Source organism: Atta colombica, unplaced genomic scaffold (genome assembly GCF_001594045.1).
Source record: "Atta colombica isolate Treedump-2 unplaced genomic scaffold, Acol1.0 scaffold38, whole genome shotgun sequence".
In the NCBI taxonomy this organism is placed as follows: Eukaryota; Metazoa; Arthropoda; class Insecta; order Hymenoptera; family Formicidae; genus Atta; species Atta colombica.
In genome coordinates, this window is record NW_017259490.1 from 2,710,622 (window position 1) to 2,722,299 (window position 11,678).

At 30.9% G+C, this 11,678-nt stretch overlaps 4 protein-coding genes across 4 annotated transcripts in view; 1 reads left to right on the forward strand and 3 right to left on the reverse strand.

The window, feature by feature from the left end:
* Nucleotides 1-1,219, reverse strand: part of LOC108690846 (39S ribosomal protein L37, mitochondrial) — a 1,802-nt gene extending 583 nt beyond the window's left edge. The window contains exons 1-5 of the mRNA XM_018198356.1: nt 921-1,219; nt 617-841; nt 435-554; nt 241-347; nt 1-161 (exon numbers count right to left, since the gene is read on the reverse strand). The exon at nt 1-161 is cut by the window's left edge and continues 4 nt beyond it. Of these exons, the coding sequence (XP_018053845.1) occupies nt 1-161; nt 241-347; nt 435-554; nt 617-841; nt 921-1,096 (789 nt within the window). The 5' untranslated portion in view covers nt 1,097-1,219. The remainder of the gene's footprint in view (nt 162-240; nt 348-434; nt 555-616; nt 842-920) is intronic.
* Nucleotides 1,220-1,694: 475 nt separating this feature from the next.
* Nucleotides 1,695-3,744, reverse strand: LOC108690924 (very-long-chain (3R)-3-hydroxyacyl-CoA dehydratase 2). The gene is made up of 6 exons (XM_018198476.1): nt 3,562-3,744; nt 3,262-3,414; nt 2,865-2,985; nt 2,283-2,521; nt 2,023-2,204; nt 1,695-1,946 (listed from the first exon to the last, which is right to left on the reverse strand). The coding sequence occupies exons 2-6, from the start codon at nt 3,339-3,341 to the stop codon at nt 1,864-1,866; spliced, it is 705 nt and encodes a 234-aa protein (XP_018053965.1). The 5' UTR covers nt 3,342-3,414; nt 3,562-3,744; the 3' UTR covers nt 1,695-1,863.
* Nucleotides 3,745-5,795: 2,051 nt separating this feature from the next.
* LOC108691047 (glycerophosphodiester phosphodiesterase 1) lies at nt 5,796-8,238 on the forward strand. The gene is made up of 5 exons (XM_018198672.1): nt 5,796-6,640; nt 6,917-7,092; nt 7,199-7,406; nt 7,499-7,728; nt 7,834-8,238. The coding sequence occupies exons 1-5, from the start codon at nt 6,305-6,307 to the stop codon at nt 7,970-7,972; spliced, it is 1,089 nt and encodes a 362-aa protein (XP_018054161.1). The 5' UTR covers nt 5,796-6,304; the 3' UTR covers nt 7,973-8,238.
* A 466-nt stretch (nt 8,239-8,704) lies between these two features.
* LOC108691049 (dystrophin-like) lies at nt 8,705-11,464 on the reverse strand. The gene is made up of 10 exons (XM_018198673.1): nt 11,341-11,464; nt 11,055-11,262; nt 10,658-10,901; nt 10,471-10,582; nt 10,238-10,404; nt 10,059-10,165; nt 9,757-9,979; nt 9,362-9,698; nt 8,978-9,280; nt 8,705-8,904 (listed from the first exon to the last, which is right to left on the reverse strand). Exons 1-10 carry the CDS (start codon nt 11,438-11,440, stop codon nt 8,783-8,785), a joined length of 1,923 nt encoding a protein of 640 aa, XP_018054162.1. The 5' UTR covers nt 11,441-11,464; the 3' UTR covers nt 8,705-8,782.
* Nucleotides 11,465-11,678: the final 214 nt, after the last annotated feature.

The window sequence follows — 11,678 nt, forward strand, 5'->3', positions numbered from 1 at the left end:
GAAGTTTGTCTCGTCCAAACCAATGGTGTGATGCAGTGGCTGCATATTCGGAAGATCTATTTCCATATTGCTGTTAGAATTTTCTATTGGTTTTAGAGGATTTGTCGACATGACCGTCACATCTGAACTTAGGGTAAATTGAATAAGGTCTGATTCCTTATCTAAGAAACATTTTTATTTGAATAAAGTTGAATGCAATATTAAAATATTACAATATTTAGTTATCTATAGCTAAGCTACCTAAGTTTAACTTTGTGATTCCATTATAAAATATGCATCGTTTCTGTGCGATCTCTGGACCTGACAAGGACTCGCAAAGTTGTAACAATTTCCTAGACAAATTCTGCCTGCAAAAATATTCAAGAAATAAATGTGTAAATGTGCAAAAATATTTTTATTGTATAAAAATAATACTTAAATATTTCTTAACTAACATTTTTCTACGATTAGTTATGCCATAATCTCTAGGAAACACCCATGCAGGTCTTTCAGGATCTTTTCTCTTTGGTAGTTTTTCTTGATAAGCATCAAATATATTCGAAGTATAAATTATCCTAAAATGGCAAGAAATATTTTATATATATGTATAGAATTAAAATTAAATAATTTAATATACCTTTTTACTATGTTGTCCACATGTTCCGGTAAATCTTGAAATAAATCTTGGATATAATTTGAAGAACTGTTCGACAGACACACAGTGTTCGTCAATATCTGTGCTTGATGAAATCCTTCTTGCAAAACGTTATTATCTTTAAATACCAAGCAAGCTTTAGCTTTCCAGTTGGGATGTATTTCATCAAACACTATTGGTCTTGGCTTCAAAAATTCTAGCTTTAACCTTATATAAAATACAATTTACAGTTAATGTCTTAGTATAGAATTTGCAAAAAATGCAAAACTTTATAGAAAAAAAGTACTTTGGAAATTCCTGTTTTGGATTGATCATTTCTAAAGAATCCTTCACTTCAATTCCCAATTTCGACAATTGTCTTTCTGTTTTGGTATCATTCACTTTGCGTTCTCGCTTCACATACCACAATTTTTTAAGTTGTCTACCTATATGTTGCTTGTATAACACCCCCGTGAGTTTCATTGTTTTTATTTGAAACAAGAAAATTAATATAAATTTTTCAAAAATTTCGAGGTTATGCGGTTTAATAGAAAACCTTCTCTTTTTATCAATATTATATAATAAATTTTTATCAAACTATCTAAAAAATCGTATGATAATATTCGAAGGATATCGTAACTTATAAGAAATAATGAAATCAAATTATATGTAATACTTTTTTTAAATCTTCAATATATTTTCGGGGTAAAACGTAACCTATTTTCCGGTTCATATATGTTATAGCACAATCATAGACTTCTATATATACTATAGAAATCTGTTATCACAACTCAAGCTATATCGATAATATAGGATTCTTCTATCCTTGTTTTATATCTACAAATGATAAAGCATAGAATGACATAAAAGCGTCTCCTCGAACGCACTCCAAGTAAAAAGTTGCCTACAATTGATCTTGACCTTTTTGATAATGGAAATTACATTTGGATTGAGACTTAATATACATATAATAGAATTAGAAATTCTAATTAGTAAACAAATATTTTTTTTATAAATTTTTTTAACGGATAGCGAATTAGAGCAAAACTAAAAATCTTATTTCTATAAAAAATTATCAAAATCTTGGTAACTTCAGCAAAATATATATACTTTTTATAAAATATTTTTGTATTTGATATTTTACTATATGCAGATTTTCAATAATATATAAACCCCCTCTATTCCTTTTTTGTACATATAAATATGATTATGAAAATAGGAAATATACAACAAATGTATATAGATTTAAATTAATTAGTTTTCTTCGCAGCAATACTAGGATTAAGTATTTTCCGCCTTTGTGCAAACATGTGCAAGTAAAGTGGTGGAAAACCTGCAGTGAAAAATATAATTTTATGAATTCATAATTTCACGATTTATTTTTGTATCTATACGCTTTTTATATTCACCTGGAATGTAAAATAGCATAACTGCTATCAGGAGATACAAATAGCTAAATGTGAAATTCCATTTATTTGGTAGAACATAACTCCAGGAGTCAGGATTAGCATTGGCGTATTTTACAGCGGTATATAAACACAATAGTTCACCAGTCACGCCCAATGGATATAGTATGATGAATGTAGTATATCTAGAAGCATGTTTCCATTTAATGCGATATATATGAAAGTAATTTTAGATTTAAAATGGTAGAAGAGATTAAACTCACCTCAGCCAGACTAATACACGTGGCACAATATCAGAGACAAGATTTACGAAATAATAGGAGTATCTAATGATTTCTGTAATGGACCATGCGATGAGAGCTAGTGGAAGACCTGGAGACGAAGCAGCGTATGTATAAGGAGTAGCCAGAAGAACTCCGTTTACAAGCATGATACGACTGAAGACTTGAGCCAATATGATTAAAACATTGGATGGTACTAGCCCAATTCCTGCATGCATTATCTGAAATAGGAAGTTTCTATATAATGAACGATGCATAATTAACACACTTTATTATTAACAACACTTTAAGAGATAAATGTATAGAAACTAGGTAACACTTATAGTCTCTAATCTACTAAAATATTTCATGAAATTTGTATCTCAATGTGTTTGTCAATAATTTTAATTAAATTTTAGTCTTAATTTTAACAACTTTTTTGGATTATATTTTTTTGGATTATTTGATATATTATTTGATATATTTTCAAATTTAAAATCTAAAACTCAATATTTGGCTTAAAGGTTTCAAATAATTAATTATCTGTCTGCCTCATATATTCAACCAAGTTCTAAGATCAAATACCTCCAATAGAGCTGCATTTTGAAAAATGATTACAGGTAGCTTGGTTTCATTCCACAAGGTATTATCTGAGGAGAAAGATTCAAGATAATATTGTATAATCTGATACAATAAATAACTCCATCTGAAATAGAAGAAAATTTATTTCCAAATTAATTTAAGAAGAAAAAATACATAAAGAAAACTCTATAATAAATTCTAGAACAGTGTAATAAAAAATTGTGTACAATATTGTGTTAAAAAGTTATTAATTATATAAAAATAGTTCAGAGAATTTCAGATTTTATTTTGTTATTGTGTATAATATTGTGTACAATATTGTGTTAAAAAGTTATTAATTATATAAAAATAGTTCAGAGAATTTCAGATTTTATTTTGTTATTTACAAGACAAAACATACCCCAAAGTCTGACCGAGATTATATGACGCCAGATATAACTTCGAGAAAAAGCTTGGTTTTTTGGATTTCACTCCTGCCATTTTTACGTGGAAATTCGTTAAACGTTCTCAGATAATTCACGATGAACTAAATTTAAACTGATATCCTTCGATCCTGAAGAATATAAACACTCTTTAATATTCACATATGTAATAAAAAAAATATAACAAAAAAACCTTAATCGTGTGCTTTCGAATATTACATAATTTATAAGAAAAAAAACTGCGAAGTAAGCATGACAAAGTATTGCAACTCACTCACTTTTTTATTCTTGCAACGATATGCATATTTTTATATAGAACATATCGAGTGATCAACATGGAACGATGAATTTATAAATTCTGCACTCCTACCAGAAACATCAACTCCCACTCCTCTCAGGATCGATCTCACAATACAACAGTCATGTCGGCCACATATAATAATAAATTTGTAACTCCGATCAACTTCGACTTAAGTCGGCCGATTAAATTTCAGAATTGCCAACTGCAAAATTAGATCTTTTTCCTCTAAATGCTTCATGATCTTTTTGCTCGAGGTTTATATTTTTTTAACTACAATTTTTGTATATTTGTTATTGGTTCAGCAGAATATAACAATTTTGCAACTGTTTAATGATTGTTTGCTGAGATAGGATCATTTTTTTTTAGATCTAAAAATATAATCTAATTAGCGTGAAAAAAATTTCCAACAGTTGCAAATAAATGTTCTTTTTCTAAAGCCTGTATTCTACAAATGCTCTATGTTCTTTGTTTTTTTACCTTTTGTTTTTTTTTCCTTTGCAACCGTTTTATCAATAATTGTATTTTTTGCTATATTTTATATTATTATAGTATAGTATTATTTGCTATATAATATATTTCTTGTTTTTTTCGAAGATCATTAACTTTTATCTCGGATGATATAAAACAAAAAACCGGATAAGAAGCAAAAAGACAAGATGTAAAAAATAACAAGAGGCAAGAAACAGGAAACAAAAAATACATTGTAGAACAGATTTAAACGCTTCTAAACGCAGTTTTTTTTTCTTTTTTTTATATATTTATTTTTTATATTTATATATTTATTAAAAAGCATATTCAGCTCTGAAAAAAGACGTAAATAGAATAGAACTTTATTACTTCAGTTTAATGAGGACGCTAGTTGACTTTTTGTTTAATAAAAAAAAAGTTAATTTCAGCATAACTATAGTAAACAATTTTAATTTAAGCAATTTCGTCAAGTTAAGTAGCCAATTTTATAGTTAATATAGAAGATGCTTAATTTATCCAACAAATGAATAGATTAAAATGGATTGAAATTTTTTTCTATCTGAATGCGTATTTTAAATAACGAATACTTTTTTTTTATTTAATTGGATTCAATTAGATTCAATTGGATGCAATTGGATTAAAAAATTGCATTTCCTATTCAAAATTTTGAATTGAATAGTATTCATAATGCACAGAAAAAGCTATAAATATTATTTTTAGATTTAGGAAAGCATAGAGATATGCTCCATGCAATTCCTATAAATGAATAAAAATGCATTCAGGAAAAGCATTCATTTTAACATTCGTGAATCAATGATTTTGAAAATCTGAATCCATTTCAATTCATTTCAATCAACTCTCGTTTGCTGGGTAGTTAATCATAAACGTTAAATATTAGTTGTATAATAAGCTTCAAAGCAAAAAAATTAAATATGAGGGAAAAAATATGATTGGTCGCGGTAAATAAGTTAAGATCGCATGTAAGGGATTTGACATATACTTTGATATCAGAACATGCCTGGAGCTTTTAAGGCCAGGTTCACACCTTGACGGAAAAACGGAAAGCGGAAAAGCGGAAGCCACTCGAAAGAGGAAAAACAGAAGCAGATAAGCAAAATGTACCGCCTACTACTACTGCAAGTTCCGACTGACTTCTGCTTTTTCGCTTTCCGTTTTTTCGTCAAGGTGTGAATCTAGTTTTAAAAGCTCACATACCATCGAATCATAACCAATCGTATCGTTAAGCGGGAAGCACAGACTCTTGCATAATGCATAAAACATGAGGCATAAGGAAATCAACCAATCAAAGAATCCTATTTCATGGAAAGGAAGGAAACGAAGGACTTTGATTGATACATTTTCTTAGACCAGAATCAAACTACGCTATCAGACTAAGTTTGATCAATCAGAAAAGGAGCTAAAATTTCTTTGTCCTCATTGAAATTTTCAATCTTTAATCTTTAATCTCAATCTTCAATGCATAGTCTGATTCCAGCCTTAAGTCGTTCTACATTAGTTGCAAGCCGATCACAAGTTTGTTGAGACACCAATCTAAAGCTTGCATTTTAAAATTAACGCTTCATATTGGCTGTCGCAACAAACTTGCGATCAACTTATAATTAATGTAGATCGGCTTAATGTAAAACCAGCTTTATGCGCTATGCAAGAGTCTGGTACTTCCCGGTTTACTCGCGTCAACTCGCGTCGCAAGTTGCAAGTAGCTTTGTTTTTGTTTGGGCATTTGATTTATACGAAGTTGAATGAATTGCATGCTACGCGATCGAATTGCATTACCGAGAGACAAGAGCGAATCAGAGATAGTGAGGTAAAAAGTGAGATAAAGGAAAACGATAATCTCTTCTCGAAGAGATAAAAACGTGTTTGCACTATCACACTCGACGACTTTGATTTTACAAAGGTTTTGCGAGAGACATTTATTCGAAGAGTACGAAATTTGCATGAATTAACTCTGCAAATTGTCACAAATTGATTCGAGCGGGAAAGAATGACGTGCCCTGCCAAGATTTTCACCGCGCGAATTATCACGTTTGACATAATTAACGTCATGCATTTTTCGAGTCAGCTGTTGTCGTGATTTATGAAGCAATAATCTTATCTCTGAGGTAACGCAGTAAAAAACGCGCGGTAAACATCTCTCTGCCTAAATCCTCTCGCACTTGTACATAGCAAAGCAAGCGTGAAGAGAATTCTCAAAAGCACGTGATCCTGCGCGGTGGAGAGTTAACGTCAAGATGAATAATATTGTCGAGTTGGTCGTAAATTGCGCTTTGCTATGGATTTTCCTCCAGACCGCGATAAGTGTGCTGATCACCATCCTGTATGAGTTTTGCATTCCCTGGATCGTTTGGGGCTCATTGATTATCATGATATCGATGAAATTGGCCCGAGTGTCCCCTCCGCCTACCAGCATCATACAAGAGGTGCTTGGCGTGAATCCGCTCTTCCTGTGCAAAGATAACTCCGTGTCCGAAAACCACGGTAATGGAGAGCAATATTGCATGCGAGTGGTGGCCCACCGTGGTGGAGGATATGATTATCCTGAGAACAGTTTGTTGGCTTTCCGAAATGTAAAGTTACACTCTTCGATGTAGCTTAACTTTTATAGTATCTAAGATTTTTGTAGTAGTTAGTCTTTTGTGTGTCTTGATCTTATCAGCTTGTTTAACATTTATTATTGCTTGATAATGTAAGGAAGAAGGAACTAAAAATAATAATGCATTGTCCTATTTAATCATCAAATATTTCTTGTAACTTTAAACATACTAATTTTTTTTTTACTTATTATCTGACAAGTACGTTTATTTTAGATATATTTCATGGTGCATTATTTAAACTTTTTACAGTGCATAAAAAAGGGTTGTAATGCAGTAGAGCTTGATTTACGTCTAACAAAGGATAACATTCCAATATTATTCCATGATCCAACAATTGAAAGAGTCACAGGCCGAACAGGAATGATTAGTGAAATGACATGGGAAGAATTGAGGGAAGTTGATATATCTTATAATCATCCACTTAGGTACGATTATATGTATTTCAGCTTAATCATAATCTTTTATATAAAATACATGTCTATAATGTATCTCAGAGTATTTTAACAGAGAAAAATAATTATTTTGCCAAAGGAACAAATTTTCCGAAGGCGCGAGAATCGCACTATTAGACGACGTATTACAAATATGTCTGAACAGTGAGCAAAGAATAATTATAGATTTAAAAGAGACGAGCAAATTGTTGGATGTCGTGCAAGTTATTCTAGACATTTACAAAAAATACCCAAAACTGTTCCAAAGATGCGTCATATCGAGTTTCAATCCAATTTTAATATACATGGTACGTGTAATATAAACATTAATTAATATAACTTAAATTATATATCTTAAATTATATATATTTCGCAAACATATTTTTAATTTTATATTCAGATTAGGAAGAAAGAGCCACGTATTGTTTCGAGTCTCGCTTGGAGGCCGTATTTTTTTTCAAGATCATCATACAATGGTCTAGAAGCACCCGGCCCAGTACGAAATCACAATCAGTTTAAGCATTTGACAGCTTGCATCTCGGAAATTGTGTATGAATGGCTGCTACCAAGTTTTATCTACTATATAGTTGGCATTTCCGTTGTGTTGTTGCACAAGGACATAATAAACCCGTAAGTAATTATTACATAACTCAAATTTTTATGATGTGTGTATATATATATATATATATATATATGGATTCACAAAAACGAATGTATGTATGATTTTCATTCCAGACGCGTAATCGAAAAATGGCGCGATCGCAATGTTCGCGTCATAGCATGGACGGTGAATCGGCCGTCAGAGAAAGCGCATTTCTCGAAGTTCTTTAAAGTCACCTATTTAACCGATACGCTACATCTAGAGGACATGTAGTGATGTCCGATATATTTTTGTTCAGTATTAAATTTCAAAGACTTTGTACTATACGCTGGCATTATGCACGTACAAATTTTTATACTTTCGATTATACAGATTATACGTCATTGATACACGATCGATCAATTATCTAGTCGGGTCGTAAAAAAATTGACATAACGACTTACATTATTTTAAACATAGATTATAAGGCATTTATTTTATAATGTCTTGTACAAGGCATATATATGTGCGAATAGCGATAATAAAATTAAATTATTCGTGACTGATTGAGGGGATTTAAATGGACGGAAATGATTTCTATAAAAGATTCATTGTAACTAACTACTGAGAGTAAATTAATTACTACATAAAAGTTTTTTTTAAGAGTACACATTAAATATAGAACTATAAAAATTATTCATTTATTATCCATTTTTCACACATTATCGATAAGACGCTTTAAAATAGATCGTTTCTTTCATGATTGCACAGATATGTAATATATATATAAAAAAGATGAAAAAATATTCTTTCAAATATAATGTCCATAATCACATTTCACAATTAGCATTATAAATATAGTTATTTGATTATTCGAATGCAATCTTCATATTGCTTAGCATAGATAATATGATGATCTCTTTCTTTGGATAACGCGTAATGTCATAAAAAAAATAGCACGATTTATACATCGGGTCGAGGAAGAATTAGAAACGACTATCTAAGATTATTATAACAAAATTGCAAAAGAAAAGAAAGTCAGTCGGTGCGATACAAAAATTTGTAAACGTATGATACTTAGGTTTATGTTCAAGATGTCTCTTCTCAAACGATAGTAGTAAGTTTACTTTTACGAGATTCCATACCTTCAATGAGGCCAGTCAATAGATCTTCCATCTCTGTGGTGGCACGTTTCAATTTACAATTGTCATTGCCGTCGTATGATTCTACAAATGTATTACATTAGCGTGTGTATACATTAGCTATGTACATATTTACATTTCATGCTGCATAATTTACCGTCAAAGCAGTCATTGGCAACCATATTTTGCAATCTATCTAATATATCATTAAGATCTCCTTGAATATTTTGCAAACTACTATGTTGCGAATGTTTGTCAGGACGCTGCAGGGAAGACGGCGTGTTGTCTCTATGAGTGCCACTCGGAGATTGAGAAGCTATCAGTGATGTATCGTTATCTGTAGTACTAATTGCCGTATTGGTTGCATAATTATCCTCTTTGCAATTTGATGAGTTGCCAGCGACTAACCACTGAGAGAAACCACTGGTTTCGGTTGCATTCAATTCTCTCCTTCTTGTTCCTAATTTAACAAGTATTATATATTAAATTCATATAAATTTATGAATTTCTTTCTAATTATGTTAATGTATTTTGCACTCACCTCCAATCCAAGTACTTAATTCTATACGATTTTCTGATATATTAGCGAATCCAGTACTCGTAGAAGCCTCTTCGATGCAAGGAAGAACATTAGCATTATTCTCCTCCACTATACGTTCTATAGGTGACGATGTATTAAAATTATCCAATGTTAATGTGTCATTTCTATGTTGTAATTTGGTTCCTGACTGATTTGTGTTGTCTTGTCTGATAATCGGGCTCAATTCGAATTCTAGAGGCAAAGCCGTTAATCTGGATGCTAAGGGTGGCAGCATCGGGGTACTTTGCATACGAGTAATAATCTGTGGCACTTGGGCCGTATCGGTGAATAAATATTTCTGTAAAAATTAAACATTTTCAGTGAACAATGCCTAAAGAATCTTTAACTTGATGTACCTTAAGTAATTTCAATCGCTGCAATTGAGATTCGATAGTCGCTCTATGACGCTGTAATCTTTCCGCTTTTGTACCCTGTATATCTAACAACTCAATTTGCAATTGTCGATTTTCTTCTTCCAAATGCATTATGATACTTTGTAATTCTTTTTGTGGATCAGTTAAAATTTTTCGTTTAACTGTGCTCCTTAACGAGCTATAATCCGCTCGTCTAGTTTCGTTACTAAAAGAAAATATATTTTCTACTAAAAAAGAATATTGCATAATTGTTTTTAAAAGTGCAGTTTATATAAACAACAAACCTGGCAGTATCTACAACCGAGTCCTCTACCGCTGTTCTGGTAGGACACAATCTCAGTTTATTTCTAATCAGTTCAAGGATCAGTTTTGTAATTTCACGATGTGAAGTCTACGAGAATTGCTTCTGAGTAATATATTTCATATATAAAAAAGGAATTACAGAAAAGAAATCTAAACATACCTTTACACAAAACTCACGAATTGGATGTTTCAATTTATGTTTGTTCGATGTCTTTCCTAAGAAAAAACAGTCCTGGCATTGATGATATCCTGTGCATTTTAAACACGTATATCTTGGTCCCTGTACTGGTGTTACTTTACACGAGGAACATCTGATATTATGTACAACTGCAAGTTCAAAAATTGTTCAGTATTACATTTAGATACACGCGAAACTTTAACTTTGTCACTTACTATGTTCTGCAGATTTTATTCGATTGAATGTTGTTATCCAGACTAATAATGGAGGTTCCTGAATAATCCATGCAGCAAATTCTACTTCAGTAATCCCAAGACCACCCTGAGACTAAAATGGATTGACAAAATGATTAAAGAGCTCATTTTTAATAGATAATCTACATAAAAATAGTTTTGTTTATACCTTTATAAAACAGGCATCTATATGTGACTGAATCTGTTCATATCCATATGCTATATTTTCTCCTAGCATTTCTGTTATTTTACAGATATTTGTTAATAAAGTATGCAAACCAGCTCGAGACAAACATGCATTGTGATCAGCTAATTGTTGATATAAATATCCATATTTCTCTTGTAATTTACCATTGCACAGCAATACTAATGCAACTTTTACTGAAAATACTAAAATATTTCCAGTATTTTGTCTGCAATGTTAAATACATTTTCATATTATTTCAAAATTTCCTTTTTATTGTAATTATTACTAAGAATATACATATGCATATTTAACAAGAGGTATTTTTAATTATATTAAGAAATTATAAATATACACTATTATATGGAGAGATAAAACTTACTTGTCAAAAATATTAAGGATATAATTTGTGGCAAGCTTGGTCACAAGGTCAACGTCAAAATTGAAATTACTTTCTTTCTGTGCTGCGAAATAGATGTCAGATAGAACATCCTCAATTTCACTCGGGTCTAAGTTGACACAATTTTCAGTGATGGAGAGTCTATGACGTTCAAATACTCCTGCTATTAATTCCAGCTGTACGTGTGTCACTAAGTGAGAATAAAGGAAATTTGAGAAAATCAGTGATATTTCATTCAACAGAAGATCAGATAAGGTTGACTACTTACTATTCAATTCTCTATGTAATATCTGCATTTTTGCAGCAGTTCTATATGATGGATAACGAATAGCGTTACACTCTTGCATGGACCGCATGATATTCTCCATGATAGAATATTACCACTCTGAATTGTTCGATACTCAACTATAAATAGTTTTTAAAATTTGAATCTTTGTCAATATAATAGTTTAAAAAATTTTTTATTAAGTTTACATGAGAAATCATTGGATATATATTCTTAACTTTATTAGTAAAGTAGAAAAACAAAGTAAATAAATATTCTTGGGTACTTTTCCCGATTTATAAACATTCATTTTATATAATCTATTTAATATATATATATAT